The sequence below is a fragment of the Lates calcarifer genome, linkage group LG23 (assembly GCF_001640805.2).
Source record: "Lates calcarifer isolate ASB-BC8 linkage group LG23, TLL_Latcal_v3, whole genome shotgun sequence".
Classification (NCBI taxonomy): Eukaryota; Metazoa; Chordata; class Actinopteri; family Centropomidae; genus Lates; species Lates calcarifer.
In genome coordinates, this window is record NC_066855.1 from 8,350,505 (window position 1) to 8,378,500 (window position 27,996).

At 39.6% G+C, this 27,996-nt stretch overlaps 5 protein-coding genes and 1 long non-coding RNA gene across 60 annotated transcripts; 4 read left to right on the forward strand and 2 right to left on the reverse strand.

The window, feature by feature from the left end:
* Positions 1–55: 55 nt before the first annotated feature.
* Positions 56–3,287, forward strand: LOC108884431 (putative nuclease HARBI1). Its single transcript, XM_018678322.2, has 2 exons — positions 56–1,215; positions 2,573–3,287. Exons 1-2 carry the CDS (start codon positions 528–530, stop codon positions 3,004–3,006), a joined length of 1,122 nt encoding a protein of 373 aa, XP_018533838.1. The 5' UTR covers positions 56–527; the 3' UTR covers positions 3,007–3,287.
* On the reverse strand, positions 3,240–14,721 carry LOC108884425 (receptor-type tyrosine-protein phosphatase H). 50 transcript variants are annotated; one of them, XM_018678299.2, is made up of 28 exons: positions 14,397–14,721; positions 13,385–13,447; positions 13,235–13,291; positions 13,076–13,132; positions 12,910–12,966; positions 12,748–12,801; positions 12,588–12,641; positions 12,429–12,482; positions 12,187–12,322; positions 11,201–11,455; positions 10,838–11,092; positions 10,285–10,539; positions 9,922–10,176; positions 9,559–9,813; positions 9,045–9,311; positions 8,677–8,931; positions 8,275–8,502; positions 7,383–7,646; positions 7,003–7,093; positions 6,854–6,901; positions 6,666–6,747; positions 6,413–6,503; positions 6,202–6,278; positions 5,700–5,834; positions 5,413–5,535; positions 4,919–5,079; positions 4,317–4,452; positions 3,240–3,695 (listed from the first exon to the last, which is right to left on the reverse strand). In XM_018678299.2, exons 1-28 carry the CDS (start codon positions 14,466–14,468, stop codon positions 3,558–3,560), a joined length of 3,975 nt encoding a protein of 1,324 aa, XP_018533815.1. In that variant the 5' UTR covers positions 14,469–14,721; the 3' UTR covers positions 3,240–3,557. The 50 variants fall into 50 exon arrangements, with proteins under 50 accessions (XP_018533815.1, XP_018533812.1, XP_018533823.1 ...); XM_018678296.2 differs by having other exon boundaries at positions 13,226–13,291; XM_018678307.2 differs by lacking the exon at positions 13,235–13,291 and having other exon boundaries at positions 13,394–13,447.
* Positions 14,722–14,765: 44 nt separating this feature from the next.
* On the forward strand, positions 14,766–18,196 carry LOC108884433 (ferritin, middle subunit). 4 transcript variants are annotated; one of them, XM_018678329.2, is made up of 5 exons: positions 14,766–14,827; positions 16,796–16,899; positions 17,027–17,173; positions 17,272–17,397; positions 17,619–18,196. In XM_018678329.2, exons 2-5 carry the CDS (start codon positions 16,798–16,800, stop codon positions 17,766–17,768), a joined length of 525 nt encoding a protein of 174 aa, XP_018533845.1. In that variant the 5' UTR covers positions 14,766–14,827; positions 16,796–16,797; the 3' UTR covers positions 17,769–18,196. The 4 variants fall into 4 exon arrangements, with proteins under 4 accessions (XP_018533845.1, XP_018533842.1, XP_018533843.1 ...); XM_018678326.2 differs by lacking the exon at positions 14,766–14,827 and adding an exon at positions 16,027–16,182; XM_018678327.2 differs by lacking the exon at positions 14,766–14,827 and adding an exon at positions 16,059–16,200.
* A 130-nt stretch (positions 18,197–18,326) lies between these two features.
* syt5b (synaptotagmin Vb) lies at positions 18,327–23,804 on the forward strand. Of its 3 annotated transcripts, none has more exons than XM_018678320.2 (9): positions 18,327–18,973; positions 20,480–20,683; positions 21,303–21,478; positions 21,576–21,674; positions 21,784–21,951; positions 22,341–22,508; positions 22,635–22,752; positions 22,848–22,981; positions 23,079–23,804. In XM_018678320.2, the coding sequence occupies exons 2-9, from the start codon at positions 20,485–20,487 to the stop codon at positions 23,286–23,288; spliced, it is 1,272 nt and encodes a 423-aa protein (XP_018533836.1). In that variant the 5' UTR covers positions 18,327–18,973; positions 20,480–20,484; the 3' UTR covers positions 23,289–23,804. The 3 variants fall into 3 exon arrangements, with proteins under 3 accessions (XP_018533836.1, XP_050922419.1, XP_018533835.1); XM_051066462.1 differs by having other exon boundaries at positions 22,638–22,752; XM_018678319.2 differs by lacking the exon at positions 18,327–18,973 and adding an exon at positions 19,210–19,544.
* LOC108884437 (uncharacterized) lies at positions 20,727–24,610 on the reverse strand. The gene is made up of 3 exons (XR_001961056.2): positions 24,523–24,610; positions 21,518–21,681; positions 20,727–21,384 (listed from the first exon to the last, which is right to left on the reverse strand). It is a non-coding gene; the product is annotated as an uncharacterized LOC108884437 (long non-coding RNA).
* On the forward strand, positions 24,176–27,944 carry LOC108884429 (dynein axonemal assembly factor 3). Its single transcript, XM_018678317.2, has 12 exons — positions 24,176–24,258; positions 24,567–24,649; positions 25,268–25,374; positions 25,463–25,556; positions 25,646–25,800; positions 25,973–26,173; positions 26,266–26,388; positions 26,483–26,605; positions 26,701–26,845; positions 27,148–27,262; positions 27,494–27,568; positions 27,789–27,944. Exons 2-12 carry the CDS (start codon positions 24,568–24,570, stop codon positions 27,928–27,930), a joined length of 1,362 nt encoding a protein of 453 aa, XP_018533833.1. The 5' UTR covers positions 24,176–24,258; position 24,567; the 3' UTR covers positions 27,931–27,944.
* The last annotated feature ends 52 nt before the right edge of the window (positions 27,945–27,996 follow it).

Genomic DNA, 27,996 nt, shown 5'->3' on the forward strand with positions numbered 1-27,996 from the left:
AAAATAAATAATAACATCTTATATTCATGATATCCAACAAAGCACAGGTGCTGGAGCAGTTTAAGCACGTGTCAGAAATGACCTCATTCAGATTTACAACATTAAGGTGGCATAAATCACAACTGTAATAAATACATGACATTTCAAGAATGTCATGTATTTCTTACAGAGAGGGAAAGCAACAAACCAGGAAACAACATGGACTTGAAAGCCCTGGACTGTCACACAAGTCAAGGGGGCAGTGCTTTGAGGACTGTGGCATAAAGAGACACACGGTTTACAAAATGTAAAAATATGTAAATATATATATTTATTTGTTTAAATTAAGCTGAATGTGTTTGTGGTTTTACTCTTGTCCACTGGGTGGCGGTAACACACAGCTTTGCAGACTGCTTAAGCATGAAAGAAGAAGACCGTGCTTCCACGACAGTCGTCACTTGTTATTATTTCTCCGGTAATCTTTGTCGGGCCTACTGCCAGAGTTACACGTGTGTGTGTGTGTGTAAACACATCGCAGTAGTAAACAAATGGCCTTTGCTCTCCCGGTGTGGCTCGCGGTCCAGGAGGAACTCCTCGGACACGGCGACGCAGACTTTGGGACTTCGAGCTGTTTCGACGATTTCGACGACGAAGCTTTGTTCCAGATGTTCCACCTCACCAGATCCTGCATCGCTTTCATCACAGATGCCGTCCGCATCCGCATGTGGACGGTCACTCAGGACAAACCCACGTCGCCCGTGGACGTGATGGTCATGGTGGCGCTCAACTATTACGCACACGGAGCCTCTTCCGTCGCCGTCCTGCAGAGACTCGGGTCGAGCTTGGCGGAGTCCTCCCCGACCATCATAGGCACAATCTCCGGGGTCATCGCGGGGATGGCTGATCAGTTCATCTCATTCCCGCTGACCCGGGACGCCAAAGCCAGCGTCGCCTCCAGGATAAAGAAAGTCTGCGGCATCCCCGATGTGCTGGGCGTCCTGGCTCCAGCTCACTTCAAAATCCGAGCCTCTCCCTATGAGAAGAACACTTTCAGGTCTTTTGTCAACACCTTGGGTTACACGTCGATCGTGAGCCAGATCATATGCGACTCCGACGGCAACATACTCAGCCTTGAGAAATGTTGTGTGGGCAGCACCTTTGAGCAGGAAATGTGGGACACGTCGTTCAGGGGAAGGGAGATCGAGAAAGAGTTGCACGGACCCTATTGGGTTATTGGTAAGATGTAAAATATGAAAATAAAAAAAGTTCTTAGCTTTTTTCCAGAGAAAACCACAGCTTGTGGCTGAAATCTCCGGAAAAAGCTAATAAGTAGACCACTGAAAGTTAAAACATCATCAAAAGCACCATTTCCAAAGTCAAAAATAAAGTTTCGCACTCAATAATTGTGAAGATTATCATATTAAATTACACAACACTGATACTCTGTCACTACCATCTTCTAACAGCCCATTCAACACAATCATACTTTACAATCACTATCCTAAATGCCAGTTGTCATTGGTGCAGGGGATCTGCTTCTCACCTTATATACACAGTGGTTTCCAAAGTAACAACCCTTTCAGTTTTTGCACATATTCTTGGCAACAAGAGGAGAGGGACGAGGAAACACAAAACTGTGAAGGAGAGAAGACGCAGAGTTTGTTCTGCTCCGAGTTAAATTTTAGTCTCATCAGGCCAGAGAAACTTTTAAATGTCATTTGGTAAACTCCCAAGTGAGCTGTCACATGCCTTTTACTCAAAGTGGCTTCCGTTTAGACATTTTACCACAAAGGCCTGACTGATGCTGAGCTTGTCGTCCTTCACCCATCTCTGCAAATGACTCTTGAAACTACAGAGTGATTATTGGGTTCTTGGTCACCTCCCTGACCAAGGCCAGTCTTGCCCAGTTGTTCAGTTTGGCTGGACGGCCAATTCCTAGTAGTTCCAAACCTCTTCAATTTCAGAATTATTGAACCCATGGTGCTATAGAAATGGTTTTATACCTCCTGACATGCAGTGTGAACTGAAGTTCCAGATACATCTCAATGATTATCTAAGCAAACAGGATGAAAGTGACCACAACAAAGAGTCGCAGTGAAGGGTGTGAAAACTTTTGTGTATGAGAGATTTCAGTTTTGGATTTTTAATAAATTTGTAAACATTTCTAAAAACATATTTTCACTTTGTCGTGTGATGAGCGTAAATGGGCAAAAATGGCAACGTTATCCCTTTCAAATTAAATCTACAACACAACTCAAAGTGTGCAGAAAGTGAAGGGGTCTTAACACACTTTGAAGCCGCTGTACATTTAGAGTGTGCACAGGAAATGATGTGTATCCTTTAAGTTTCTATTTAGCCCTGAACCTGCTTTAGTGACGCTGCTTCATCATGGGTGACAGATCAGTGTTTCAGCTACAAGTTTCATTTCTGGCAAACTGCAAGGCCAGTTTATATCCTCCACAATCTGTACTACCTCTTTATTTTCACCTGCATTAATAAGAGACATTACATTACAATCTATATGATGAACATTTTTGATGGTCTTGTTTCTCTAAAGGTGTATTAACTGCATTGTCTTGTGTTTGTCATAAAGGTGGGAAAGGCTACCACTTGAGCAAACACGTCTTGACTCCTGTGTCAGAACCTGAGAACGACAGTGAGACCCGCTTCAATGAGGCCCATGCAAAGATCCAAGACGTCATGCGGACAACGCTCGGCTCCCTGAAGAGGCGTTTCAGGTGTCTGATGCAACTTGGTTTTGCGCAAGAAACCTCTTTGGACAAAAAGTCAAACATTATCAAGGCGTGCTGCGTCCTGCACAACATCGCCAAGAAGTTCTCTGTCCCTCCCCCACCCGCAGCCGGGAAAATTGAACCCCTGCATCCGGGGAAGCAGCATTCTGCATCAGAAAAGATCGACCCTGAGGCCCTAACAGCCAGACAGAAACTCATCTCCGATAACTTCACTTTAGTCTCCAGTAGCCAGGACCCATCTGGTAACAACGTCACAGAGGAGGATAGAGGATAACTCATAGAGGATAACTGACATACTGATACATGGAGGACAAACACTGGAACTAAAGCTCAGCTTACGATGCAAGATGTATTCAAAGTTTTGGGCTCGTTGCTTTTCTGATACTGTTCAGTTTGACACTAATGTGCACACTGGGTTTTTCATCTTGTTTGCAGACTTTGTAAAAACACATTCAGATATTTTTGTTACTACTAAATATTTAATGTCTTGTACAAAAGGAAAATCAGTCTTTTCTACTTACATTTATTTTTGTTAATAAATGTAATTTGAAAACATTCTTTCGTCATCTGGAGTGTTGTGTCATCACACAATAGTAATAATAATAATAATAATAATAATAATAATAATAATGCTGATACACATTTAGCAGATTTAAGGAACAATAATTAAAAAGTTAAATAAAACCTAAAGTGTTCTATGCATATACTGTAAATATGTGTTGTAAATCTTTTTATAGTTAATAACAAAATATAGTATGTTGACTTCACAATTAGCTTTTCATCAAGTGCATAAAAGACTGACTGCAGCTGACAATCTTATTGCCTTTAGCCATTTGTCTGAAGCTCTCGGAGCGCTGTGGCATTGACATATATCATGTCTGCATTCTCATATATGTTCTCCTCCATCTTCTCGTCTGGCTGCAGACTGTCCATTATGCACTGGTGCAGGAAAACGTACTGAGACTAAAAGGAAATAAAAATTGCTGGTCATTCGAAAAGCAGAACTCTTTTGGGTGTAGAGTGTCTACTATATGTACATACATTGTGTTCTGGCTAATACTTCCTTGTGTGCAGACCACAGTATACACTGTTTACAAGCCTGAGTTTCCCAATAATATCAGTCAAGCTTTTGTGTTTGCACATATAATAAAGCTTCACCAAAAAAGTGCATATACAGTGGTGCAGAGAGGCTTATGATAATGTGACTGAAATCAAGATTTCAGTTCTTACTCAGAAAAGTAAACTTAGCATACTGTATCTTAGTGTGTTACATAAAAACAGTGCAATCAATGGACCTAATGCCACACACTGCAGGTTTTCTGTTATTATTTCATGATTGGAATATTTTCTCTCAGACCTTGATACAAGGACAGGACTTAAATAAATAATAATCATGACAATCTATTTTAAAGTGTCTATAGTAAAGTACAATGTTTTTGAGAAGATGGAATGCAGCTACATGGAAATCTAAACACAGCTCATGCTGTGGTATGAGTGCTTGTACCAATACCACCAACTGTGTCTAAACATCGAACTAAGGAAGTGATAGCCCTGGGTGAAGCAAGTCAACATGATCAGTTTTACCTCTGTCTGCACCATGTATGGTCGACTCAGTCTCATCTTGTGCACAAAAGCATTGATGCCCACTCCCCTTTTTTTGACTAGCTGCTGAAGTAGCACATCCAGGGCAATGATAGTGCCTGTCCTCCCCACTCCAGCACTGTGAGAGAGAACACAGCAAAAGGTGAGCTATTAGATCTGTCAGAGATAGAAAGCAGAGACAGACCCTGACTCACTGACCACAAATTTAACTAAACGAACAAAAACAGAACATGTGGCCACTGTTCGACAATTGGGGTTGACACAGAAATGCACTTCCTCCTAAAACATAGATAATTCAACGAAAAGAGGAGAAAAATTGAAAATAACATAGGAGGGGGCACATTGCTTGCTGTTTAATGTATATCATCATTTATACTTAAATGTGTGTGCGTGTGCATCGATCTTGGTTTTGTTGAATTATTTTTATGTTGTTGTGCAACTGGCTAAATTGTATTTTCATGCTTTGGCACTTTACTTTCATGCCAATAAAAGCATCTTTAAATGAGAATTTAGGTTCCCATATAAAGCACCCAACAAATGGTATAGGTTACTTTCAAGACATAAAAGAAGCATTTATCCTGTACCTGCAGTGAACCACAGTTGGTGCTCCATCCGCTTCTCTCTCTATATGCCATCTCACCAGTTCTCTGAACTGGATCAGGATTTTGGTGCCCTGAGGGACTCCATGGTCCGGCCAGGCTGTGAAGTGAAAATGTTTCACTTTCCGCTTTTCTGAGGTTTCTGTCTGTTAAGAGAATTCACAAAGAGAGATTCAAATACTGTAGTTCTCTGTTTTGAAACAATGTAGTGGCTGGTAAATGATGCTTGGAGTTCTAATCACATGCAACAAATATTATTCTCTTTGAAAAGAAATGTGTGAAAATTCAAACACACATCTCAGGGGACATTAACAAGAAAAATACATTTAATATATGTTTTATAAATGGTTATTTGCTTCCTGACAATTCAGTGTAGGCACAGTCACAATTTACTTTCTTTGCTTGGCTTCATGACTCAGAGAAATGTTAAAACCCAACCTATTTAGTTACACCATAAAACTTTTAGAGATGTTTCATACATGTTTCAAACTAAATTCCCTCAATGTCCAGTTGGTCTCCTGTTGCTCAGATCTGGTGGTGATCAAGAGCTCTCCGTAATGGCAAGGCTTGCCGTCTCCAGGCCAGTATTGTTCACACTTGGTCTAAGAAAAGAAAATATACAAAAAAAAAACAAACAACTTGTTGTTTCAATGTAGCTGTGGCAATAGACCGAAAGAGCAAATGATTCACAACAGCTCATAAAATTTCAGGATTTATCTTTCCATAAAATCAGACGATAAAACATCAGATTTTCCTGAAGACTCACCCGTCCTCCTTCAATGCAGTTGGTTACCATGACGATGCCTTTCACTCTTTGTTCCCAAATCATCCTCCAGAAGTCATTGACGGTGGAGGGCAGAGGACCCTGTGTGGCAATGTACTCTCTGTTGCTGTTGTAGCCCTGAGAAGAAATTATCAAAGTTAATACAGTATGTACACTTTAACGCTTCAATACAGCATGGGCCACATTGTTCAGTATGAAATAAAACACCATTTTATATGTTATTTTTATCAACATTTTATGAATTTGCAGAAAGTCAGCATAAATTGCTAGGCTGTTTTGAATAGAATGTTTTAGCAACTATTAACTTTGAACTGTCACACCTTAACACCAGATAGTGAATGGTTCAAGCTTATCAAAACTGTCCTAACTTACAAAAGGATTTTACTGAGCTTGTGTCATGATTTCCAGTCTTAATGTATAGTGTTGAACTATAATTACTGATAGAGCTTTATTAAATGATAGTCAGTAATGAATGAATACCTACTGGCATGTAACTGGCATTAATGTAGTCAGAGGTCCCATTGGGATTTGATGTATTTAGCCTCACTCGACACCAGTCATCTAGGATGAAACAGCAGAGGACGGTTTAACTGCAGTGGACCACAACAAAACAGAATAGGTCAGTAGATCTGGACCATTTCATGAGTCTCTGTTGTTCATGATAGGGAGGTTCAGCAGTCAGAGGACAGGCTTACATGGCAGGACGTTGTTGAAACGATTCTTCGCTTTGTTTTCAGGTAGAACTGCGGCTTTCCGTGTCTGCTCTGTGCCAACAGGAACAAGGTTCTGCATAATGTGGCCAGATGACATGGCGTGTGATTTAGGCAAAGGTCAATGGAAAACAAATTCAATAGTACCACAATTATACAGACGCAATTTTATGATCCCATACGGAAACAGGAAGAAAATGAAGAGGAAGAACGAAATACAATTCGTTTTTTTATGCACCTCATATTCTTGGCTGAATCCTCTGTTGTCATCCGCACTTAACTGGTTGAAGTGGTTTGGAAACTCTGCTACAGATATAGCTCTAAAAAAAGTAAAATACACGTAACATATACCTCATTGTACAAGATCGAATTAAGTCATTTTACTACACTGAGACGAAAAGATGAAGAGATGAAATGTTTACTTACTTGCTCTTTGGATTAGACAGTTTGGCCCCACCAATGAATGACTTTTTTCTATTGTGGGAAATAAACAAAGAGCTTCACTGACTGAGTCCAACAAAGTAAATTCCTGGGATATAATATAACTATAGTGTTGTCACTGGGGCAGCACCAACCTGATTAAATCTGGTCTTTTTAACACAAGGAAGACAGCCAGACAGACCAGGGCAAAAAGCAGCACAGCAAATACTGATCCTGCAATTACTCCTATAGGGAGTAAAATCTTGATTAAATGTTTGAAATATACAGTGCTCAACACAACACAACTCATTTGGATCAAAGACTAATTATCTTTATTTTACCACTGGGATGAATTTTGTAATGGAAGAAAAAAGGTGACAATTAAAAGAACCTAAATGAAACAACAAGCAAGTCATGTACAAAAACTGAAAAAAATCACAATACTAGGAAAAGTGAGAATATATTGTTAATCTTTTATTTTAGGAAATACATTTAAATAGTATTTATATGGAGCAATATATTCACTTTGACTCACCCCTTGGATCAGTATCACACAGAAAAACATATGGTGCAGAACTCCTCACATGCCCAGACAGTGTATCTACAGTTACTTCATATGTTCGGGCAGGTTGGAATCCAGATATTTGAATACTCTGTTCCCCATTTGCAGGTACTGGGTGAGATTGCCCAGAAACGTTGACCTCCACTTGAGTCCACACACCATTTGGTTTAATCCACACAACAGAGATGGAATAGCCAGCTCCCAAGTAATCACAGTGAGCACTTACACTTGAAGGACCTGAGTGAAACAAGAAGAAAGATGCCTTTACAATCACTAACAACACATAACGGCACAGTGCAAAGATATAACTTATCAACAAACAGATTAACTCATGCATTTCTATTCTATAAACACAGAGATTTGATGACAATTACCCACCATTCTAAAATTTGCCCTCCATAGCAAAAAAATGCGTTTGCCCTCTATTCTCATCAAAAAAGAAATAGTCCAGCATCACACAGTAATGCCACATAATGTAGTGTTGAAACAATCATTCACTGAAATGATTAGTCACTCACACACACAAAAATACATTTACAGCATTTCACTATTTTCTCACTTTTTAAAGATAAAATGATTTTAAAAATCTTGTAGTGAATAAAAGGTATAGAAGGTTTCTTGACAAATCCTGTGAAGTTTTTCCCTTGGAATAACTATTTGGTTTCAAGTGTATGAAAAAAATAAACATGCCTCAATTAATTACATGAAAACAACAGGCACCTTCCACTACCATTATGGTTAAAATGTTGTGAAATCTTTCATCTTAAAGTATAGATTGAGGAACATCATGCTAGTAGTTCATATTATTTCTATGGGAAATGCAGACAAACAAAATGTTAATGTGGTAAGAAAGTTTTATACTTACGCACTGTTTCAGTGTGGTGACATTGTGGAAAGCGTTGAGAACATGTTTCGTACTCAAGGAACAAGTTATAGGTTGCGCCAGGGACGAGGCCAGTAAATGACACATTACTACCTTGAGGACTGATGTGAGTTTGTTCATAAGTGGCGGTTGCATTTGAGAATAAGCCTTCAACCATCCCATGGATCGATGAGTTAGTGACATGCCAGGGCACACTGGCGCAGTCTATGGCTGAAATGAATGAGAAAATAACTGCAGACAGCTTAGTTTTACAGAACCAGGACTTGTAGGCTCTTTGTAAATTACATGTGGAACAAAATCTTATCATTCATACTGAGAGATATCTATTCAAAACAGTTTTTAACAGTTTTTAACAGTTTTAAGAGATAGAGTGTCTGCACATACTTGTTACTGTGCAGGCTTCATAAGCTGTGCTGTTGAATCCAGAGAACACTGTGATCACACTGAAGTTATACTGTGTCCCAGGTTTGAGAGGTGAGACTGAATATGACACTTTTGGGTATATGTCCTGGGTAAATGTCACAGTACTGCCATTAATCTGAAGCAAGTACGTCCAGTTTATATCCGCATTTTCCCAGTTCAGAGTTAGACTGGTCACAGAGCGTTCAGTCACATCAACCGAAGACACCTTTGGTGGAACTGATGAAAAGAAAGTACAGTTAAAGGTACAGTTAAAAACAACAATTTGTCTAATGACTTATGCATCACAAGTAAAACATATGACTACATATGAATATTCAGAGATCACCTACCTGTCACAGCTTCAAATGTGTATTTAGTGCTGTTGACTTCCCCAAACACAGTGGTGAGAATGAAATAGTATTTTTTTCCAGCAGTAAGCGGAGAGACGACATGTGTAACAGTTATGTCTTCAGGAAGCGCGCTGATATCCTCCCGTACCGGACCATCATTGCCATCATATAGTAGGACATATGTTGAGATGCTGTTAACCTTGTCCCACCTCAGAGTTATACTGCTGTCATTTTGTGTCACTCTCACCATGTTAACCCTCTCAGGAGCTGAAAAGACAGACAGTTGACAGTTTCATTAGAGAAAAGCAACTGAGAGCTTTTACCACAATAATGGGATTTGAGTGGTGTTTTAAGTAAATGAAAAGTTAAATTCAATCACATTATTTTATCAGCAATAGTCAAAAATATTCAGTGAGCAACATCTCTCTGTTACTGAGAAACTTTAAATGAGATGTTGTTACACAGTTCTGTCCTTGCTCCTGTTTTATGGTTGTATGACAGAAAGTTCTCTCACCAGTGACTGCCCTGAGGTTTACTCCACTGCTTCTGACACCACCAAACACAGTGTAGAGAGTGAAGTTGTATTCTTTCCCACTTGTGAGTCCTGAGACTATGTCTATCACTGTATCCTCTGCTTTTGCAGTGACGTTTTTCTCCCCTTCATCGAACACAAGGGTATAGTCGAGGATGTTCCTCACTTTTCTCCACTGCAGAGTTATACTGGTCTCATTTTGTCCAGTCGGTTGAAAGTTCTCTGCATTAGAAGGAGCTAGGAATGCAAAGAGAAAGAAGTTACTGAGAAACTTTAAATGAGATGTTGTTACACAGCTCTGTCCTTGCTCCTGTTTTATGGTTGTATGACAGAAAGTTCTCTCACCAGTGACTGCAGTGAGCTTTACTCCACTGCTTCTGACACCACCAAACACAGTGTAGAGAGTGAAGTTGTTTTCTGTCCCACTTGTAAGTCCTGAGACTATGTCTATCACTGTATCCTCTGCTTTTGCAGTGACGTTTTTCTCCCCTTCACCGAACACAAGTGTATAGTCGAGGATGTTCCTCACTTTTCTCCACTGCAGAGTTATACTGGTCTCATTTTGTGTAGTCCGTTGAAAGTTCTCTGCATTAGAAGGAGCTAGGAATGCAAAGAGAAAGAAGTTACTGAGAAACTTTAAATGAGATGTTGTTACACAGCTCTGTCCTTGCTCCTGTTTTATGGTTGTATGACAGAAAGTTCTCTCACCAGTGACTGCAGTGAGGCTTACTCCACTGCTTCTGACACCACCAAACACAGTGTAGAGAGTGAAGTTGTTTTCTGTCCCACTTGTAAGTCCTGAGACTATGTCTATCACTGTATCCTCTGCTTTTGCAGTGACGTTTTTCTCCCCTTCACCGAACACAAGTGTATAGTCGAGGATGTTCCTCACTTTTCTCCACTGCAGAGTTATACTGGTCTCATTTTGTGTAGTCCGTTGAAAGTTCTCTGCATTAGGAGGAGCTAGGAATGCAAAGAGAAATCAGTCCTCTTAAATCTCTAAAATCATCATGTGTCTATTGGCTATTGCAAGTTTTACATTTATTTAACTGACAAACAGGACCAATGATAATAATAATAAATTATAATTTGTTACATCTAGAGTTGAATATGACAATGCATCTTGAATTTGAATATCAGCAATAGTCAAATTATTCAGTGAGCAACATCTCTCTGTTACTGAGAAACTTTAAATGAGATGTTGTTACACAGCTCTGTGCTGGCTCCTGTTTTATGGTTGTATGACAGGAAGTTCTCTCACCAGTGACTGCAGTGAGCTTTACTCCACTGCTTCTGACACCACCAAACACAGTGTAGAGAGTGAAGTTGTTTTCTGTCCCACTTGTAAGTCCTGAGACTACGTCTATCACTGTATCCTCTGCTGTTGCAGTGACGTTTTTCTCCTTTTCACCAAACACAAGGGTATAGTTGAGGATGTTTTCCACTTTTTTCCACTGCAGAGTTATACTGGTCTCATTTTGTGTAGTCCGTTGAAAGTTCTCTGCATTAGGAGGAGCTAGGAATGCAAAGAGAAAGAAGTTACTGAGAAACTTTAAATGAGATGTTGTTACACAGCTCTGTGCTGGCTCCTGTTTTATGGTTGTATGACAGGAAGTTCTCTCACCAGTGACTGCAGTGAGGCTTACTCCACTGCTTCTGACACCGTCACGCACAGTGTAGAGAGTGAAGTTGTATTTTGCTGCATTTGTAAGTCCTGAGACTACGTCTATCACTGTATCCTCTGCTGTTGCAGTGACGTTTTTATCCTTTTCACCAAACACAAGGGTATAGTTGAGGATGTTTTCCACTTTTTTCCACTGCAGAGTTATACTGGTCTCATTTTGTCCAGTCCATTGAAAGTTCTCTGCATTAGGAGGAGCTAGGAATGCAAAGAGAAAGAAGTTACTGAGAAACTTTAAATGAGATGTTGTTACATAGCTCTGTGCTGGCTCCTGTTTTATGGTTGTATGACAGGAAGTTCTCTCACCAGTGACTGCAGTGAGGCTTACTCTACTGCTTGACACTGTCACACACAGTGTAGAGAGTGAAGTTGTATTTTGTCGCAGTTATGAGTCCTGAGACTACGTCTATCACTATATCCTCTGCTATTGCAGTGACATTTTTCTCCTTTTCACTGAACACTAGTGTTTTTTTCAAATAATGGAAAAAAAAAAAAAAAAAAAGAATTCAGCTCCAGTATTCTAGTTTCTTGTATTTGGGATTATGAGGAGCTAAAGATGTAAAGAGACACTGAGCAAAAACTATGAGAAAGTTCAATTTTTAAAACTGATGTATATTGATATTATATTAATGATATTAGAAGTTTCATTTCACTCATCTGATCAGGACCAATCACTAAAATAATACTTCAAAGTTCAAAGTACAGCTTAACATGACAGTTTATCTAGATTTGCATATCATCAACAAAACATGATTCAGATATTTAGACATCAACTACCAGTAAAAAACAACTTTAAATGCTTTAATGTTAAGTGTGAGATGTTTACCACATCATTAGTAATTAATGGCATTCACATAAGTCTGCACTATGATACAAGAAAATACAAGCATGTTACCAACCAAAGATAAAGGACAGTGGCTCATACTTACGTGATCTTGTTGTTGGAATGGGTGTCATTAGAGTGGTTGACTGTGTGCTTGTCATTTCTGTCGTTCCCATTGCTTTTCTCACAGGTGCTGTCAGCGTTGCACTTGTTGATGATGTTGTACTGTAGTCAGCAGTACCCTAAAAACAGAATAAAATTCATTGGGGCACAGGGAGAAGAGATTTGCCTAAGCCCAAAAATGTTTAGAATTGTCTTTTTTTTTTTTTTTTGCATTGCATTTCTTACGGTTGCTGTCAGCGTTGCACTTGTTGATGATGTTGTACTGTAGTCAGCGGTACCCTAAAAACAGAATAAAATTCATTGGGGCACAGGGAGAAGAGATTTGCCTAAGCCCAAAAATGTTTAGAATTGTCTTTTTTTTTTTTTTTGTATTGCATTTCTTACGGTTGCTGTCAGCGTTGCACTTGTTGATGATGTTGTACTGTAGTCAGCGGTACCCTAAAAACAGAATAAGATTCATTGGAGCACTGGGAAAAGAAAATTGCCTAAGCCCAAAAATGTTTAGAATTGTCTTTTTTTTTTTTTTTTGCATTGCATTTCTTACGGTTGCTGTCAGCGTTGCACTTGTTGATGATGTTGTACTGTAGTCAGCGGTACCCTAAAAACAGAATAAAATTCATTGGAGCACAGGGAGAAGAGATTTGCCTAAGCCCAAAAATGTTTAGAATTGTCTTTTTTTTTTTTTTTTTTGTATTGCATTTCTTACGGTTGCTGTCAGCGTTGCACTTGGTGTTGATGATGTTGTACTGGAGTCAGCGGTACCCTAAAAACAGAATAAGATTCATTGGGGCACTGGGAGAAGAAAATTGCCTAAGCCCAAAAATGTTTAGAATTGTCTTTTTTTTTTTTTTTTTTTGTATTGCATTTCTTACGGTTGCTGTCAGCGTTGCACTTGGTGTTGATGATGTTGTACTGGAGTCAGCGGTACCCTAAAAACAGAATAAAATTCATTGGAGCACTGGGAGAAGAGAATTGCCTAAGCCCAAAAATGTTTAGAATTGTCAGTTTTTTGTTTGTATTACATTTCTTACAGTTGCTGTCAGCGTTGCACTTGGTGTTGATGATGTTGTACTGGAGTCAGCAGTACCCTAAAAACAGAATAAGATTCATTGGGGCACTGGGAGAAGAGAATTGCCTAAGCCCAAAAATGTTTAGAATTGTCAGTTTTTTGTTTGTATTACATTTCTTACGGTTGCTGTCAGCGTTGCACTTGGTGTTGATGTTGTGTTGGAGTAAGCCGTACCCTAAAAACAGAATAAGATACATTAGGGCAAAGTGAGAAACCCAAAGTTTAATGTAAAAAGTTAGAAGTGTTCATCTGACTGTGGAACTACACAGCTGAGAAAACACTAATACAGTCTCTGAGTGAATGTAATTTCTACTTAATGCTTGTATTCATATCATAATGTTCAAAAACACAGCACTGCTGTTTAGAGGTGTTCAACTGTACTTTTAACGATATCCTATATGATCACAAAACTGTACATCACAAACAGCTCAACAAAACTTTTTGCACTACGTGATGTGCAGAGACCTTGAGGAGGCGTCAGAGAACGACAAATGCAAATTATGCTCCGGAATTCTTTTTTGCATTTTGTACTTGTATTTCCAAATCTACAACATTATAACAACACCTAAAATACACTAATAAAAGTGTAAAACTTGATTCAGACTCAATTGGCCCACTGTTGCCTCTTTTTAAGCAGAAGCACATCACATATATTAAATACAGATATATCTGTGTACAATAGTTACCTAACAATCACACATCATCATAACTTTTAAAATTTCTTATCTTTTTCTAAATACAAAACACAAAACAGTGTCTAGAATGCAATATAATAATACATGTCTGAAATACAGCTTTTTTTTTAAATAGCTATTTCCTCATTTCTGCTTTTGTCTCTCTGAGGAAGTGAGTGAGAACAGATTACTGCAGCTGGGAAAACTTTTATTCATATTTCACCATCTTAAAAAGGCCATCATTCTTGTGTTGTGAAACTGTCTTCTTTGGTCTTCTGTACATCTTAACCAACCTTAATCCACACCTAAACTTCATTTTGATGCATATCATGCATTGAACCTTTACTGTGGTTTTGACTGCATAGTTTCCTTTTGTTGAGGGTAACCTGCTTCTGAGTAAAGTTACACTATCTGATTGCTATCAAAGTGAAAAGGGAAAAAAAAACTTACCCAGAGAAGACACAGGAAGACACACAGCAGCAAGTGGTCTGAGGTAATTTTGATAGACAAAGGCTTGATCATTGTTACCGTTTATTGATCAGAACACATACTATGAACCTGTTTAAGTCCTTCGCTGTCCCGAGATAAACTTGACGTTTCTATTTTCAGCACGGCTTCTGGTATGCTGACAGAAACAACAATTAAGGTTTGCAAAGATGTTCTTCAAGCCTGGGCTGACGCAGTCCAATATCAACTTTATTCCGATGGTGTTGACTTTTAATTCTTAACCGTGTCCTCCTTTCGTAACCTCTGGTCCCCTCTCATATTGGCAAGTGACTAAGTAAATAGCTGCTTCTCCTTTTTGGCCTTGAACAACCACAGAGACCTTTGTCCCGCCTGTAACTTCCTTATTAACGGTCAAAGTGTGCAGCTTGTCAAAGGTATGTCAAGTAAATTTGCCAGTTTTACATGTTTATCGGTGGTAATTGCTTTATATCTGCTGTATATTTCTGATCATCAGTTTTACAGTTTTGTGTTTGTGACTGTCTCTGTACCTTTATGATGTGTAAATAAAGGATGTAAAGTTTTTTTTACCTATGCACCCAGGCAAACCTTTCAAATGCTATGCAAAATAAGTGTTATTTGTCTTGTTTTAAATTCTACTCTAAAATCATTTACCTTTAATGGTTTCTTAGTTAAAATCACTGTCTAATCTTTTCAGTTAGCTGGTTTCACAGACCAGTGGATTTACTTTTGGTTTCTTTGCACTGTCTTACCAAGCAGCGATATTTATAGCTTCCTTGTGGTTGAGATGTATAAGGAACTACAAACAGAGAACATCACCAACACATTTTTTACAGATCATCAAGGCATTACAGTATTTATGGTCTCATATTATGATGTAGCACTCAATAAATATGCTGGTATATGAAATAAAACACTGTCAACAGTTTAATTTGGGGAAACATAAGGGGGAAGTTCACATTCAGAAATGATAAGAGTTTTCCTTAATATTATATGAACAACTGTAATGAGCTTCCTTGTTGGATGTTGAGCACAACACGCCTATTGATTCAACGTTCATGCAAACATAATTTGTTTTTCATACGACATTTAAGACCTGCACCCTAAAGTTACTAAAACTCATATTTACCATGAATCCATACAAACTTTAAAATGTATCAAGTTTCCATTTACATCTAATATAAATGTTGGATGTCTAAAACACACAGTTACAACAATTCTGAACATCCACTGGCTTCCCATACACCACAGGACTCAAGCTGAACCTTGCCTGCTGCTCAAATACATATGCTGGCTTTTGATATATAATCTGTCATATAACCATGTATGTTGATGTGCTTATTACCAACTATGGTGTGCTTATTATCTACACTCTCAAAACTTCATTTGTATCTTGACTGATTACTGTGAAGCCCTTTCTAAACACTTTATCAAAATGCCTTTTTAAAGACTCTTTTATTCCAATATTACTAACACAACAGTTAGGTGACATAAAACTGAGTTATAAACCTCATTTTGTTTTAGTTGAATGAACTTATATCCTGTCTGTTGAGAGCTGTGACCTGAACTACACATTTTAAGACTGAAATATGTAAGGTGTCTCCAACACGAGAGGTGGCAGTAGAGATGCACAAACAGCATGAACATACAAACGAGTTAAGTAACGGTGGCTAACGTAAGCTGAGGGAGGGTCGTCGTCTTGTGGGGTGTAAACAAGATAAAGCCAGCCACAGTACTGGCGAAGTGGAGTAACATTAACTTCACAGAGCAAGTGAGTGACAAAATAAAGGTAATGTTGACTTATATTAGACTAACTAAACCTTACCCACAGCCAGGCTCAGCTAACATGTCTGTGTGGTAAGTTACGTTAACAAGCTTAATGTTTAGTTGGTGCTAACTCGGCTAATGTTTGTTAAATTAAGAGTTAGCATACAGCCTGCCTGCTAGCGTTAACTTGTAAAGAGAGCGCAAGTAGCTAGTTAAAAAGTGTTGTAACAAACGACATTAACCAAGCTTCAGTTCAACACAAAATGTCCTAACCTTAGCAGAACCCTCTCTCCACCTCACCTGAGAGGTTACAGCCCACTTGAGCTCACTGCACAACAACACATAGCCTGGCTGATGTTTGACTGAAGCCGTTAAATATCGGTTGCGTAAACGCAGGCTGGTAAAGAAGTGCAGGACTTTAACAAGCTAACTTCAGGGAGCGAGTGACTTAAACCGTTTGTTAGCGAAGACTGTTTGCTGAGAAAGGAAGGGTAAGGGAGATATCTTTATCTTCTGACATGTTTTCTGTCTTTTTGCATTAGTGGCTACACCCTGCACTGGCATTGGTATGTCCTAATGCTTGTCGCATTGATTGCAGTATTTTTTTTGTCTTTTAGAAATGCAGTCTGTGGTTAAACAAAACCTCCATTCGGAGAGCGAAGGAGACATCAACAAACTCATCAACCTGAAGCTAAATGCATCCTACACCTACCTTGCTCTGGTATGGTTATGCAATGTACACTGCTAAATATTTCCCTATTTGCCTGAATTTCTTTTTCTTCTCACGTTTCAATTAAAGCCCCTAAATATTGTGTTGTTTTTCTATTTTTGTTTTTCAACTGTTTTAGGGGATGTACTTTGACAGGGATGATGTTGCCTTGCCAAAATTCTCCAGTTTTTTCCTGGAGCGCTCAGTGACAGAGAGGGAACAAGCTGAGAAGCTGCTGGAATATCAAAACATGAGAGGAGGCCGAATCTTGCTTCAGACTATCGCTGTAAGTCTAAAATGTCCAATTACGAGTGTCATTTCTAAGCCATTGTTATTGAGATCGGTACATTTGTTGATCCATTTAAATATAACCTTCTCTTCTAGAAACCAAGTAGGGAGGATTGGAGAGGTGGTCTGGATGCATTGTCCTTTTCCCTCGACTACCAGAAGTCCCTTAACTCGTGTATCCTTGATGTGCACCGCAGAGCTGGCAACCACACTGACCCTCATGTATGTCTGGCACTGTTAGATATAACTGCTACTTGTTCTAAGGTTGTTGTGTAGTGTGAGATAATGAATATGAAAAAAAAAAGAATCAGCTACAGTGTTGCATATTATAAATACTTTTTTGTGTGAGTTCAGTATGTATTAAGCAATCACAGTCCGGAAGATCACTTTTATAGAATTATTTCCCATCTTACTCACCTTTTTCTGTCTAACTTCTTTTATAGCTGTGTGACTTCCTCGAGCAGCACTTCCTCACCGACAGCCATGACACCATCAAGAAGCTGGGTGATTATGCTGGAAGCCTGACCCGTCTCACTGCGTCTGAGACACAGGGTTCAATGGGAGAATACCTCTTTGATAAACACACCCTGTAAAGGTCACCAGCAGTACAATGACACAAGCTCCACATTTCAAAAGATAAAGAGTCAAGTGGGCAATAGTCCCTCACAACAACCTTTTTTTCCGTTAAGACAAGTTTACAATATTTTTATCCGTTACCCTAAACTTCTTTCTTGTACCAATGGCACAAGAGAAATTAAAAGCAAAATAACAGAAAATACCTCAAAACACCCCAGTGGAAAATCAGTGTTTCCACCAGTATGGTGCTAAATACTACCATTTTCCTAAGCTGTTAAAATGAGTCACTTGTGCATTTGGACTCAGTTTATCATGTGTCATGCATTCCATAGAGTCAGAGGTAACATTCACAACTGTTTTGTAAATTGTATACTATTTTGAGTCAATCAAAATGGTTTAAATTTGTATAATCATGCAAACATTGAATAAAGTCAGATTATGCTGACCTTGTTTTTGTCTATGTCCACCTGTTCAGACAGTCATCTGACTAATCATGCAGTCTAAACATACCTTCTGTGCTTTTCCTAATGTCATGTCTGTGCCTATAGAACACTGTAAAGATAACAGTGGGACTTTGCTTACTCACCATTGGGTGGGAGCTTAATGTTTAACATTAGGCTACCAGAGAGCTTGTGGTTAAAAATGTCCATGATGCTTCTTAGTAAATTATATGTTTCAGCAAAGATAAGATTCACCAATAGAAGTGTGTCAACAGACTACATCACAGCAAGACGTATTTCCTATTTTACTCTGTCTGTGTTTCATTTGCAATTTAGTGAGACTTGCATTGCAACACATAATGTACAGTTGAGAAAAAGACTGGATCGGTGATTGATTTCTTGATAACTTGGATCCAATCAATTAATTGACCAAGAAATATTATGATTGAATGAGAACATGCAGCAGTGTTTACAAAACACCTTAGGGTCTAATTAAAATGGTCTCTAGTATTGTATGGTCCGATGTAGGTCCTGTTAATTAGCTGGCTAAGCTGACTAAAAAAGCCTTGTGTTGACACCCTCTCAAATGTAGTTGTTGTGATAGTGTCTCTTTATGTGTTTTTTTCCACTCTGCAGTTTAGTAAGTACTGGATGAGGCTGTTGTGTGTTGGATTGGAGCCACTGAGATCTCCAGATGTAGCAGTGCAAACACGTGGCAGCATGCCTGGGGATTACTGTTCACAGTGCTCTAAATGTGGCTATGTGTTTGGTACAGTAAAATGGTAAGCCAAGGGATGGGGAGGCTGGAATATCCACTTGCAATAGAAGCTGTTGGTAGACTGCAAGGACAGCTATGCCAAGGGGATTAGCAAAGAGCCGGATGCACTACAATCTCTTCAGTCTAATGGATAAACAAAACCACCACTGCCATCAGTTCATCAGTCTAATGAACAGTTATTTTTTCCACTCTGCAAAGAAAAGCCTTAAATTATTAAACATGTGAAATTGTTAATAGTGGAGCTGTTAATATAAGAGAAGGTGACCGTTGCTCTTTGTGAGTCTTCAGTCAGAGACATAAAGCAACAGATGTGTTGTCAGCGTTCTAATATCGGGAGGAGGGGGTAGGGGGGATTAAACCACAACACTGCTCTAGTGATTTGCCAGTGCTTTGGCTTTGATGGAAAGGGTTGCAGAGAGCCAGTCAGAGTCAACAGCATACTGAAGGGACGATGGGTGCATGAGGGCTCCAACAGGCCAAAAGGGAAGCAACAAGAAAAACACTTACTTCTATGACTACAAAATTGCTCCAACAACTCTTTCCATATAGAGGAAATTAAAGCAACATATCAACAGGTAAGATAAATATGCATAAGATTGCAAACATTTCTACTACGATCAAGTGCAAGAGCATTGCAATGCAAAAAAAAATTAACCAATGAGAAAAGGATTGACTTTTTTAATTACATTTTCTAAATGATAAAATGACATTTGTTTCTGAACTGTTTCCTGTGAATCTGAACATAATCATAACCCTCTAATACCAGCTGAAAGAGTTATCCATGTATGTAAATAGACACTTAAAATGTTTTTATTTCATTAGGTCTCTCACGCTATTCAACGCAGATGGTACAGTTGCCGTCAAAAAATTGCTGATTCCAATTAAAAAAAACTTACTTCATATACAGCATATTCTAAAAATAGTGTTTTTTTCTTATTTAAATAAGAATGTGGGGATAAATATTCATGAAAACTACAAATAATAAAACCAGGGTTTTGACCGTAGTCTTGGCCATAGTATACTGGGATTCATTTGAAATGCCTCGATAAACAGTTGTCTTTCCAGAAAACTCTGTAGTTCATAGGGACCAAAACAACAGTTGTGGATGGGAAAATTCGGAGGGGACCAACCCCTATTTATTTAAGCTTTGAGGATCTGGGATTTTGGATTAATATTGTAGTGCAAGCTGCCAGAGTTTAATCCAGTTACATGCAGAGACAGTGACGAGAGAAAAATGGGATGGGACAAACGTGGGAGTGGAAGCATGGGTTGTGGGGCGGGGGAGATGACAGAGAGAATGAGAGTAACAGAGGGATTAAGGTCAGCCATGTTGAGCATCTGGCTTGGAGTTGCTCTGTGCTCTTGTACTGTACTGCAAAGTATGGACACAGGGATTACACAGCATACATACGAAGTTGTGTTATCTCTGACTGTATAGCCCAACTTGACAGAGGGCGTAAAAAACCAACACATCGTGAATAACACTGCAGTGATTCCTCTGTTTTGACAGCTGACATGAGGGTGGTCAGCACTGGAGCCCGGGCCCGGAGGGCTGCAGAGCCGTCTGAACCAGAGCCAGAGGAAGCAACAGAGCCAGTTCATCATGAGCACTCACACTCAGAACACCATGAGCACTCCCACACAGAACATCACCCCAGCCATGACTACAACCACATGAAAGACAAGTTCATGAATGAACTTAGTCATCTGCCGAGTAAGCCACTTCTAGAAAACAAAAGTTAATATACTCACTGAAACAATGTGTGTGTCACTGTTTATTTTTTGGAGGAGTAAAGCCACCCCTGTACAGATTTCACATTATGATATATTATTTCATATCTGTATTGACCAGTTTAGACTAGCTTTTTCTGATGAACATTAAGCTGTTCCTTAGCTACCAACAATGTTTTTGACATATTCAATCAAAGTAGAAAAATACAATTAGAATTGTTTTCCTTTCAGTCAACAACCACTGCTGAGCTGCATTTAGCAAAGCACTTAATGATAAACTGCCCCAGCAGTGTTGGTGACTGCGGTTGAATAAGGCCACTCCCAGCTAGGGAGTGTGTTATTATCTGATTGTGGAGAAGGGTGTTGCTAACAATGTGTGCATGCTCAGCAAACTGTGTAAAGATAAAGTATTGAAGAAGTATCATGTTTTACTGCAAGGAAATTATGCATCATACTCTTAGTTCTGTTTCAAAGCAGTTTACGTTCAACAATACTGTTGGAACTGTTTAGATTAATGTAATCATAAGATGTGAAAAATTTTAATGCTCTTGAAAATCCTGTGTTATGTGAATCCTGATAATACACCTATTTTTATTTTGCAGTTCCCATGTGGGCAGTGGGAGCCATTGTTGTGGTGGTCCTGGTTTTGGTGGCGTGCTTCATCTTCTGTGTTTTCAAAAAATGCTTTGGGAAAAAGAAAAAGCCAAAGAAAGTGAGGGAGAGGAAGGCAGGTCGCCGCAGAAAGACAAAGGAAGGTGAAGGAGAGGCTGGAGAAAAGGTACATGGCTTCCAGTCATCTATTATTGCATAGTCTTACCTGATCTAGATCTTCATGATGATTGATCCAATGCATTGATGTTTTTTTCATCTTCCAGGAGGGGGAGGTAAAGAAGGAAGGGGAGGAAGAGGAGAAAGAACAGGAAAAGTTGGGTAAGCTGGAGTTCTCCTTGGACTACAACTTCACAGATTCCCAGGTAGGTCCTGTGTGAAAACAAAAGCATTCATATTAATGACCTGAAGACAATGACTATCTGAAATATATTTCCTTTCACTTGTCTGACACCTTTTTTCTCTCCTCTGAAGCTCATAGTGGGTATCCTTCAGGCTCAGGACCTTGCTGCTATGGACATGGGGGGAACTTCAGACCCCTATGTCAAAGTCTTTTTGTTGCCAGACAAAAAGAAGAAGTATGAGACCAAGGTTCAGCGCAAGAACTTATGCCCCGTTTTCAACGAGACTTTCATCTTCAAGGTACCGTGTCCTTGACATCGTGCCTTTGTCGTCGACTTGATGTTGTCTGTGTTTTTGTTTGTTTGTTCTTTCTCTTCTCTTTATGTCTCTGTCGCAGCTTGTGTTGGTGTTCCAGGTTGTTGATGACATGTCACTTTTTACCCCTCATGAGGCAGAAGTTTGGCCTATGTCTCTACTTCCCCTCGTCTTTAGTCTTTCATTCCCTGAGTGGCGTCTGTCAAGGTATCCCTCCCCAAAAAATTACAATGCAGTATGTTTTGAATTGCATCCCGTCACTGTATGTTCTTTGTTACTGCCTGAATTCATACATTTTCTTACATGTACACAAAATTGCCTACAATCTACCATCGCCTATGTCATCTCAATGTTGTAATAACTTCTCTTTCTAGATCCCATATGCAGAGTTGGGCGGAAAGACGCTGGTGCTGCAAGTTTTTGACTTTGATCGTTTCTCCAAACATGATATGATTGGTGAGATAAAGATTCCTATGAACAGTGTTGATTTGGGCCAGCCAATGCAACAGTGGAGAGACCTGGAGAGTGGGGAGAAGGAAGAGGTATGATATACTGTTTTCATTTGACCTTGTTCCAATTAATATAAAATTGGAGGATCAGGAGTTTAATAAAAAGACATCTATAGTTTAATTTGATGGGACATAATAATCCATGATATTTCCTTTCAGCAGGAGAAACTGGGTGATATTTGCATTTCTCTGCGTTATGTACCCACTGCTGGGAAACTGACAGTGAACATCATGGAGGCAAAGAATCTGAAGAAAATGGATGTGGGTGGCTTGTCAGGTAATCTCTCGCTATTCACTCATACTATCTCAGATGTTTGTTTCATGTCTCATTAAAATGGACCGCTGTATCATGTTCTTTTCTATATCCACAAGATCCATATGTGAAGATTGTTCTACAGCAAAATGGAAAACGCATTAAGAAGAAAAAGACAACTGTCAAGAAAAACACACTCAACCCCTACTTTAATGAAAGTTTTAGCTTTGACGTCCCCTTTGAGCAGATACAGGTAGGCAGTGTCATCACATTAATTATCAGTTTGAAATGTTACAGTAAGTGTTGATGTGGAGAATAATAATAATATTTGATAAATTCTTTGGTTTCAGAAAGTGCAGGTCGTCATCACAGTGTTTGACTATGATAAACTCGGGAGCAACGACCCCATTGGAAAAACCTTCATGGGTTATGGAGCTACAGGGGTCGGCCTGCGCCACTGGTCAGACATGCTGGCCAATCCCAGACGTCCGGTGGCCCAGTGGCACACTCTCATGCCAGAAGAAGAAGTCGATGCGGCACTCAAAGCAAAACCTCGCTAGAGTCACACCTGTCTCAGTTCAGAAACTTACTGTCGATATGTTTCTGTGTTAACCCCGATGTTTTCTCAATTTGTGTGTTCAGTTTCTCGTGTTTTCTTTCTTTTGAGGTACTTAATGTGTGTATGTGTGGGGGTGTGATGTACTGATTCGTTTTTTGATATTTGGTTGTTAATAAACCATGTGCCCCCTACTTACCTGTTACCCCTGTAAACTAATATGACTGTACTTGTATACATAGAGAAACACAGACATGTAAATGTGAATCTTTTGTGAATGCTCTTGCATGGGCCTAGTAAAAATTTGTGGCATAATGGGAGGCTTTTAAGATTACTCTGTGTTCTTCTGAAAAGTTTGTTGATTCTGAAGACATGATAGCACCCCTACATCTCATGTTAAGTACACTGAACCTTCTTGCTCATTCTGTAGCACTGTGGTGCTCCAGAGTCCTGAGAAATGCTTGTTGTGATGCTCTGGATCTTTTCAACTGGAAATAAACCCACAATGATCAGTTTCACATCAATGCTTCTCTAATTATCTTACCTTTAATTCAATTAAATATAATAGGTAGATAGTGCTAGCTGATTTTCTTAATGTTTTGCTGTAGGAAACAATGCAAGAAAAGCTTTGAGAGGTGTACAAATTTCTGTAGTGGAGAGAGGTGTAGGATATTGTTGACAGGTGGCGAGTATTATGGCAGTATTATTCAATTCAATTTTATTAATATAGTGCTGAATTACAACAGAAGACATCTCCAAGCACTATTCCAAAGGTTTTACTGTGAAGTAATTTATTGGTCTTTAAAGTTAAACATATATAAGAAGGCTACTTTACTACTATCAAATCCAACCATATCACCGGTAGACGGCGTCTGTCCTCCTTATTTGAGGACTGTTGCCTAGCAACAGAACACAAACTATCTATTCAGACGGTTAGCTGCTAACTTTCCTGAGCCATAAATACAGTTTGTGAGGTGAGTTATCCCAGTTTTTGCTTGCACCTATTTTATTTTGCAGCCTGGTGACACTATCTACTCGCACCTTATGGCAGGTTTTACCACCAAATTCATGTTAGGTGCGGGTTTGTTCCCGTAAACGGCTACATTTCTAAGCTAGTTAGCATTAGACTTTGCCTGAGTAATGTTAGCTAGCGTTAGTTAGCGTTCGTGCCAAGCTAAACTGTCTCACATAAATACCGAGCCAGTTGACATGTTAATATTATGATGTGAACCACTTACAGCCAGTTGTACAGCTTCGTTAGGCTTTTTCGGTCATATTACAGGATGAGTGCTGGACGAGCATCTGAGGGCGCCGGCTGCATCACCTGGTGGGGTTTTAGTCCTGCGCGTGACCTGCTGAGCACAGGTGAGAGCCTAAGTGCACGAGGCAGCTGAAATCAGCTGTTTTCTGACATTTAAACACTAACGTATCAATCAACTGTTAAAGAACATAACTGGCACACACATTAATAATGAAAATAATTGTTGGTTGGAGCCTAACAGCACTTCTATGATTGAATAGTACTGCTTTGGAAAAGGTTTTTGTTTGAGTTAATCACCTGAAAAAAAGTGGAAGCAATTAGATAAAACACAACTACAATAAAACAGCACAATATGAAACACTTAAGATCTTACAGTGCAGTTGCCATTTCAAATCCAATATCAAAACAATACTTTTAATAGTACCTTACTTTGGATATTATATTTTAAAAAATAATTTAAGAAGAGGAGACAAACTCTTCCAATAATACAGTTTAATAAAACAGTTAATATAGTATGAAATTGGAAGAATTATTATGATGTATTATTTAAATATCTACATAAAGAACACAAAACAGTACACAAAACTGCAGATCTGACCACACCAATTTTTAGTGCTCAGTGCTACAGACAAACTTCTACTGGCACCAAAAGAGTATTGAGCTTCAGCACCCAGCCTTAGAAGTACATCATGTGGAAGCAACACTGCTCTCTCTCTGTCTAGGCCCTGTGAGACATAAAGGGGAGTTCAATGTTTTACTGGTTGGCAGCGGAGATCCACGACATATTTTGAAGACCATCGCTGGTTTGCAGAATGATGAACGCCTTCATGTGAGCCTCTGCCTGTCATGTTATTCCTGAGAACAGATTGGTAGACTCTACTGTGAGCTGCAGACTTCTTCTCTCTGTTCCACTGCAGGTGTGGGTGATAGAAAACAGCATGGAGGTGGTGGCCAGGCAGCTGCTGCTCCTCTACCTGGCACTGATGCCCCAGGAAAGCATGGGACTTCATGGTGGGTGGTATTTTGTTGAATTATTAATTTTAAAAGCTAGATGTGTTCTAAACCCTGTAGGTTGTCTTGTGCTGGGTTTTTACTCACAGAGAAGACAGAGGTTTACCTGGAGGTGTTTGGGAATGGTGAGATCCGCAGTCAAACAGAGGAAATATTGAAACATGCAGCATCACAGCTCTCACTGTGTGTTACTGAAACAATGGAGACAGCTGCACACCCCTGTCTGAACACAACTCTTCTCAAGGTACAATAATCTGTTGAACAAAGCCTGTCCTTCTTTGTTTCTGTAAGACCTTTTCTGAGTCAGACTTTAAGGCCTGCTCCTTCAAACATGTGAAACTAGACTTTGACAGAGTGCTACTGTGGTGCACAAACTTAGCTAAAAGTCTACTAATTTCATCCTCTCATTTCTACAGTTCAAGGAGCGAGACGAGCTGGCCAGAATATTGAAATTGTGGATCCAGCCTCAGTCTTCCTTATCTTCATCTGAGAGTCCTCCTCCTATCCTCATGTCCAAAGCCTGGGATTATCGGGTCAGGCAGCACCTGGGAACTCGCTACGACTCCAAGAGAGGCTGCTTCGACTGGGACCTTACAATGAAACTGCACGAGAAAGGGGTATTTGAACATTTGCCCACAGTAAATTTCAGTAGTCTGGAGGCTTGTTGCACTGCGATAGACGCGCATTGTGTATAACTCTCTGTCTGCAGTGTGGTGTCATCAATAAACAACAATATGTGCAATGGAGGGAACGGGGTTTGGCGTTCGAAATGAGGGAAGGTGTCTACCAAATAACCAATCCAAGTTTGCTCTCATCTAGAGTGTTCAGTCAGGTAAGGGTTAGTCTCTTTTTTGAGATGCTATACAATTCAACAATACATGAAGGGACTTAACTGTGTGTGTGTGTGTGTGTGTGTGTGTTGATAGAGAGGGAACAAAATGTCTGTGAGGGGTTACTGGGGAGACATAGTATCCAGTCCTTACCTCTCCTTTGGCATTGAAACTGATGACAAGAGCCTGCTGAAGACACAGAATGGGCAACATACCAAGGTAAAATATACAGTTGTAATTGCATGGATTATATGTTTGATTATATCATATTCATGCCTGTGTTTTCCCCTCCCTCCCTTCCCTCACGTCCACAGACAGCCCAGGATATCTCCTTTTCAAATGTGCAGGCATTGTTCCAGTCGCTGTCCAGCAGACGGGGCTGCCCCTCTACTTCTCACTCAGGCACAGAGGGAGAAGAGCCATCAGCACAGACTGACCAAAAATCAGTCACCGTTAACGGTAAATAGCTGTTAACACCAGCAGGCCTGTGGCTTTACATAACTGGCAGTGCAGTGCAGGTTAGGAGCAAAATAGCACAGTGGCAGCTCACAGTGAAAAGGTTCAGACTGAGGTGAAAGGTTTGTCTCATTGAGTTTTGACGTACATATCTAGATGGAAGTGTGAATGGGAACTGGGTCTTAAAGCTTCGCAGTGTATAGGTAGATCACTTCCCGACCACATGATGTTCAGAAACACAGAAAACAGCAACTGTGTGTTAAACCTGATGGTTTTAGTATTGAATTGTCTCAAATCCTCTGCAGATCTGATGCGTCTAAACGGGGTCTCTGTGACCTTCCTGCCTGTGGACGCACTTTACAAATTGCCAGAAAAACAGAAATACTCCCACTTCTTCAACACTATTCACTTCTCTGTCAGGTGAGGGCTTTTATTTCCCTAATTTTACTTAATGACTATATATATATATATATATATATATATATATATATATATATATATGTGATATGTTTTCTTCAATATGACTATAGGTACTCAACCTAAAATAGAATCCCTTCATCATCCAGTCATCTCAGCTGCAGACTACTGATATGACTGCTGCCCATGTTTCATATCTGCATTTCTGTTTCTCTCTCGGTCTGTGCTGTAAAGCTGCGTGCACCAGTTGGGCCCGACGATGAGACAGATTGCAGCACCAGACGCTGTGGTTGTCATGGAGTTGGCCAAGTGAGGGTTTTTATATAGTAACAGGGCTTGTTACCATGGTGACAATACAGTCACTAAGAGTACAGTGAGTCTGCTGTGTAATTTGCTTATTGTGTAGCAGATATTTTGTGTCGGACACATATTTAAGTTCAATGTTGAGGACTGTTTGTAAAAGGTAAAAATGACTTGTGATTGGCATCTTTGCATTCAAGTTGTATATGTGTGTCACCGTACATCCCAGGTACATTTTGGATCTGAACAAAGAGCAAGAGGCAGGCTTTGCGAAGAAAGTGGCGAGCATCGCTGCAGAGGCTGGATTTGAACCATGGCACGAGGGGAAGAGCGATGGCGCCCACAGTGTTTTCAAACCACAGAAGAAGTAACAGCTGCTTACTCTGCTCCCACTGTCAACGTCTTTACATTCACATGATGCAGCAGACTGACAGTCA

Coding starts and splice junctions, on each gene's coding strand:
- LOC108884425 (XM_018678296.2), bottom strand. CDS start 14,468: ATGATCAAGCCTTTGTCTATCAAAATTACCTCAGACCACTTGCTGCTG. Junction 12,802..12,909: donor GTGCAACGCTGACAGCAACC/GTAAGAAATGCA, acceptor TTCTGTTTTTAG/GGTACCGCTGACTACAGTAC. Junction 6,504..6,665: donor GATTCAGCCAAGAATATGAG/GTGCATAAAAAA, acceptor CACATTATGCAG/AACCTTGTTCCTGTTGGCAC.
- LOC108884429 (XM_018678317.2), top strand. CDS start 24,568: ATGAGTGCTGGACGAGCATCTGAGGGCGCCGGCTGCATCACCTGGTGG. Junction 24,650..25,267: donor GCGTGACCTGCTGAGCACAG/GTGAGAGCCTAA, acceptor CTCTCTGTCTAG/GCCCTGTGAGACATAAAGGG. Junction 27,569..27,788: donor GTTGTCATGGAGTTGGCCAA/GTGAGGGTTTTT, acceptor CGTACATCCCAG/GTACATTTTGGATCTGAACA.
- LOC108884433 (XM_018678329.2), top strand. CDS start 16,798: ATGCAGTCTGTGGTTAAACAAAACCTCCATTCGGAGAGCGAAGGAGAC. Junction 16,900..17,026: donor CCTACACCTACCTTGCTCTG/GTATGGTTATGC, acceptor CAACTGTTTTAG/GGGATGTACTTTGACAGGGA. Junction 17,398..17,618: donor GCAACCACACTGACCCTCAT/GTATGTCTGGCA, acceptor CTTCTTTTATAG/CTGTGTGACTTCCTCGAGCA.
- syt5b (XM_018678320.2), top strand. CDS start 20,485: ATGAGGGTGGTCAGCACTGGAGCCCGGGCCCGGAGGGCTGCAGAGCCG. Junction 20,684..21,302: donor TGAACTTAGTCATCTGCCGA/GTAAGCCACTTC, acceptor TTTATTTTGCAG/TTCCCATGTGGGCAGTGGGA. Junction 21,479..21,575: donor AAGGAGAGGCTGGAGAAAAG/GTACATGGCTTC, acceptor TTCATCTTCCAG/GAGGGGGAGGTAAAGAAGGA.
- LOC108884431 (XM_018678322.2), top strand. CDS start 528: ATGGCCTTTGCTCTCCCGGTGTGGCTCGCGGTCCAGGAGGAACTCCTC. Junction 1,216..2,572: donor CGGACCCTATTGGGTTATTG/GTAAGATGTAAA, acceptor TTTGTCATAAAG/GTGGGAAAGGCTACCACTTG.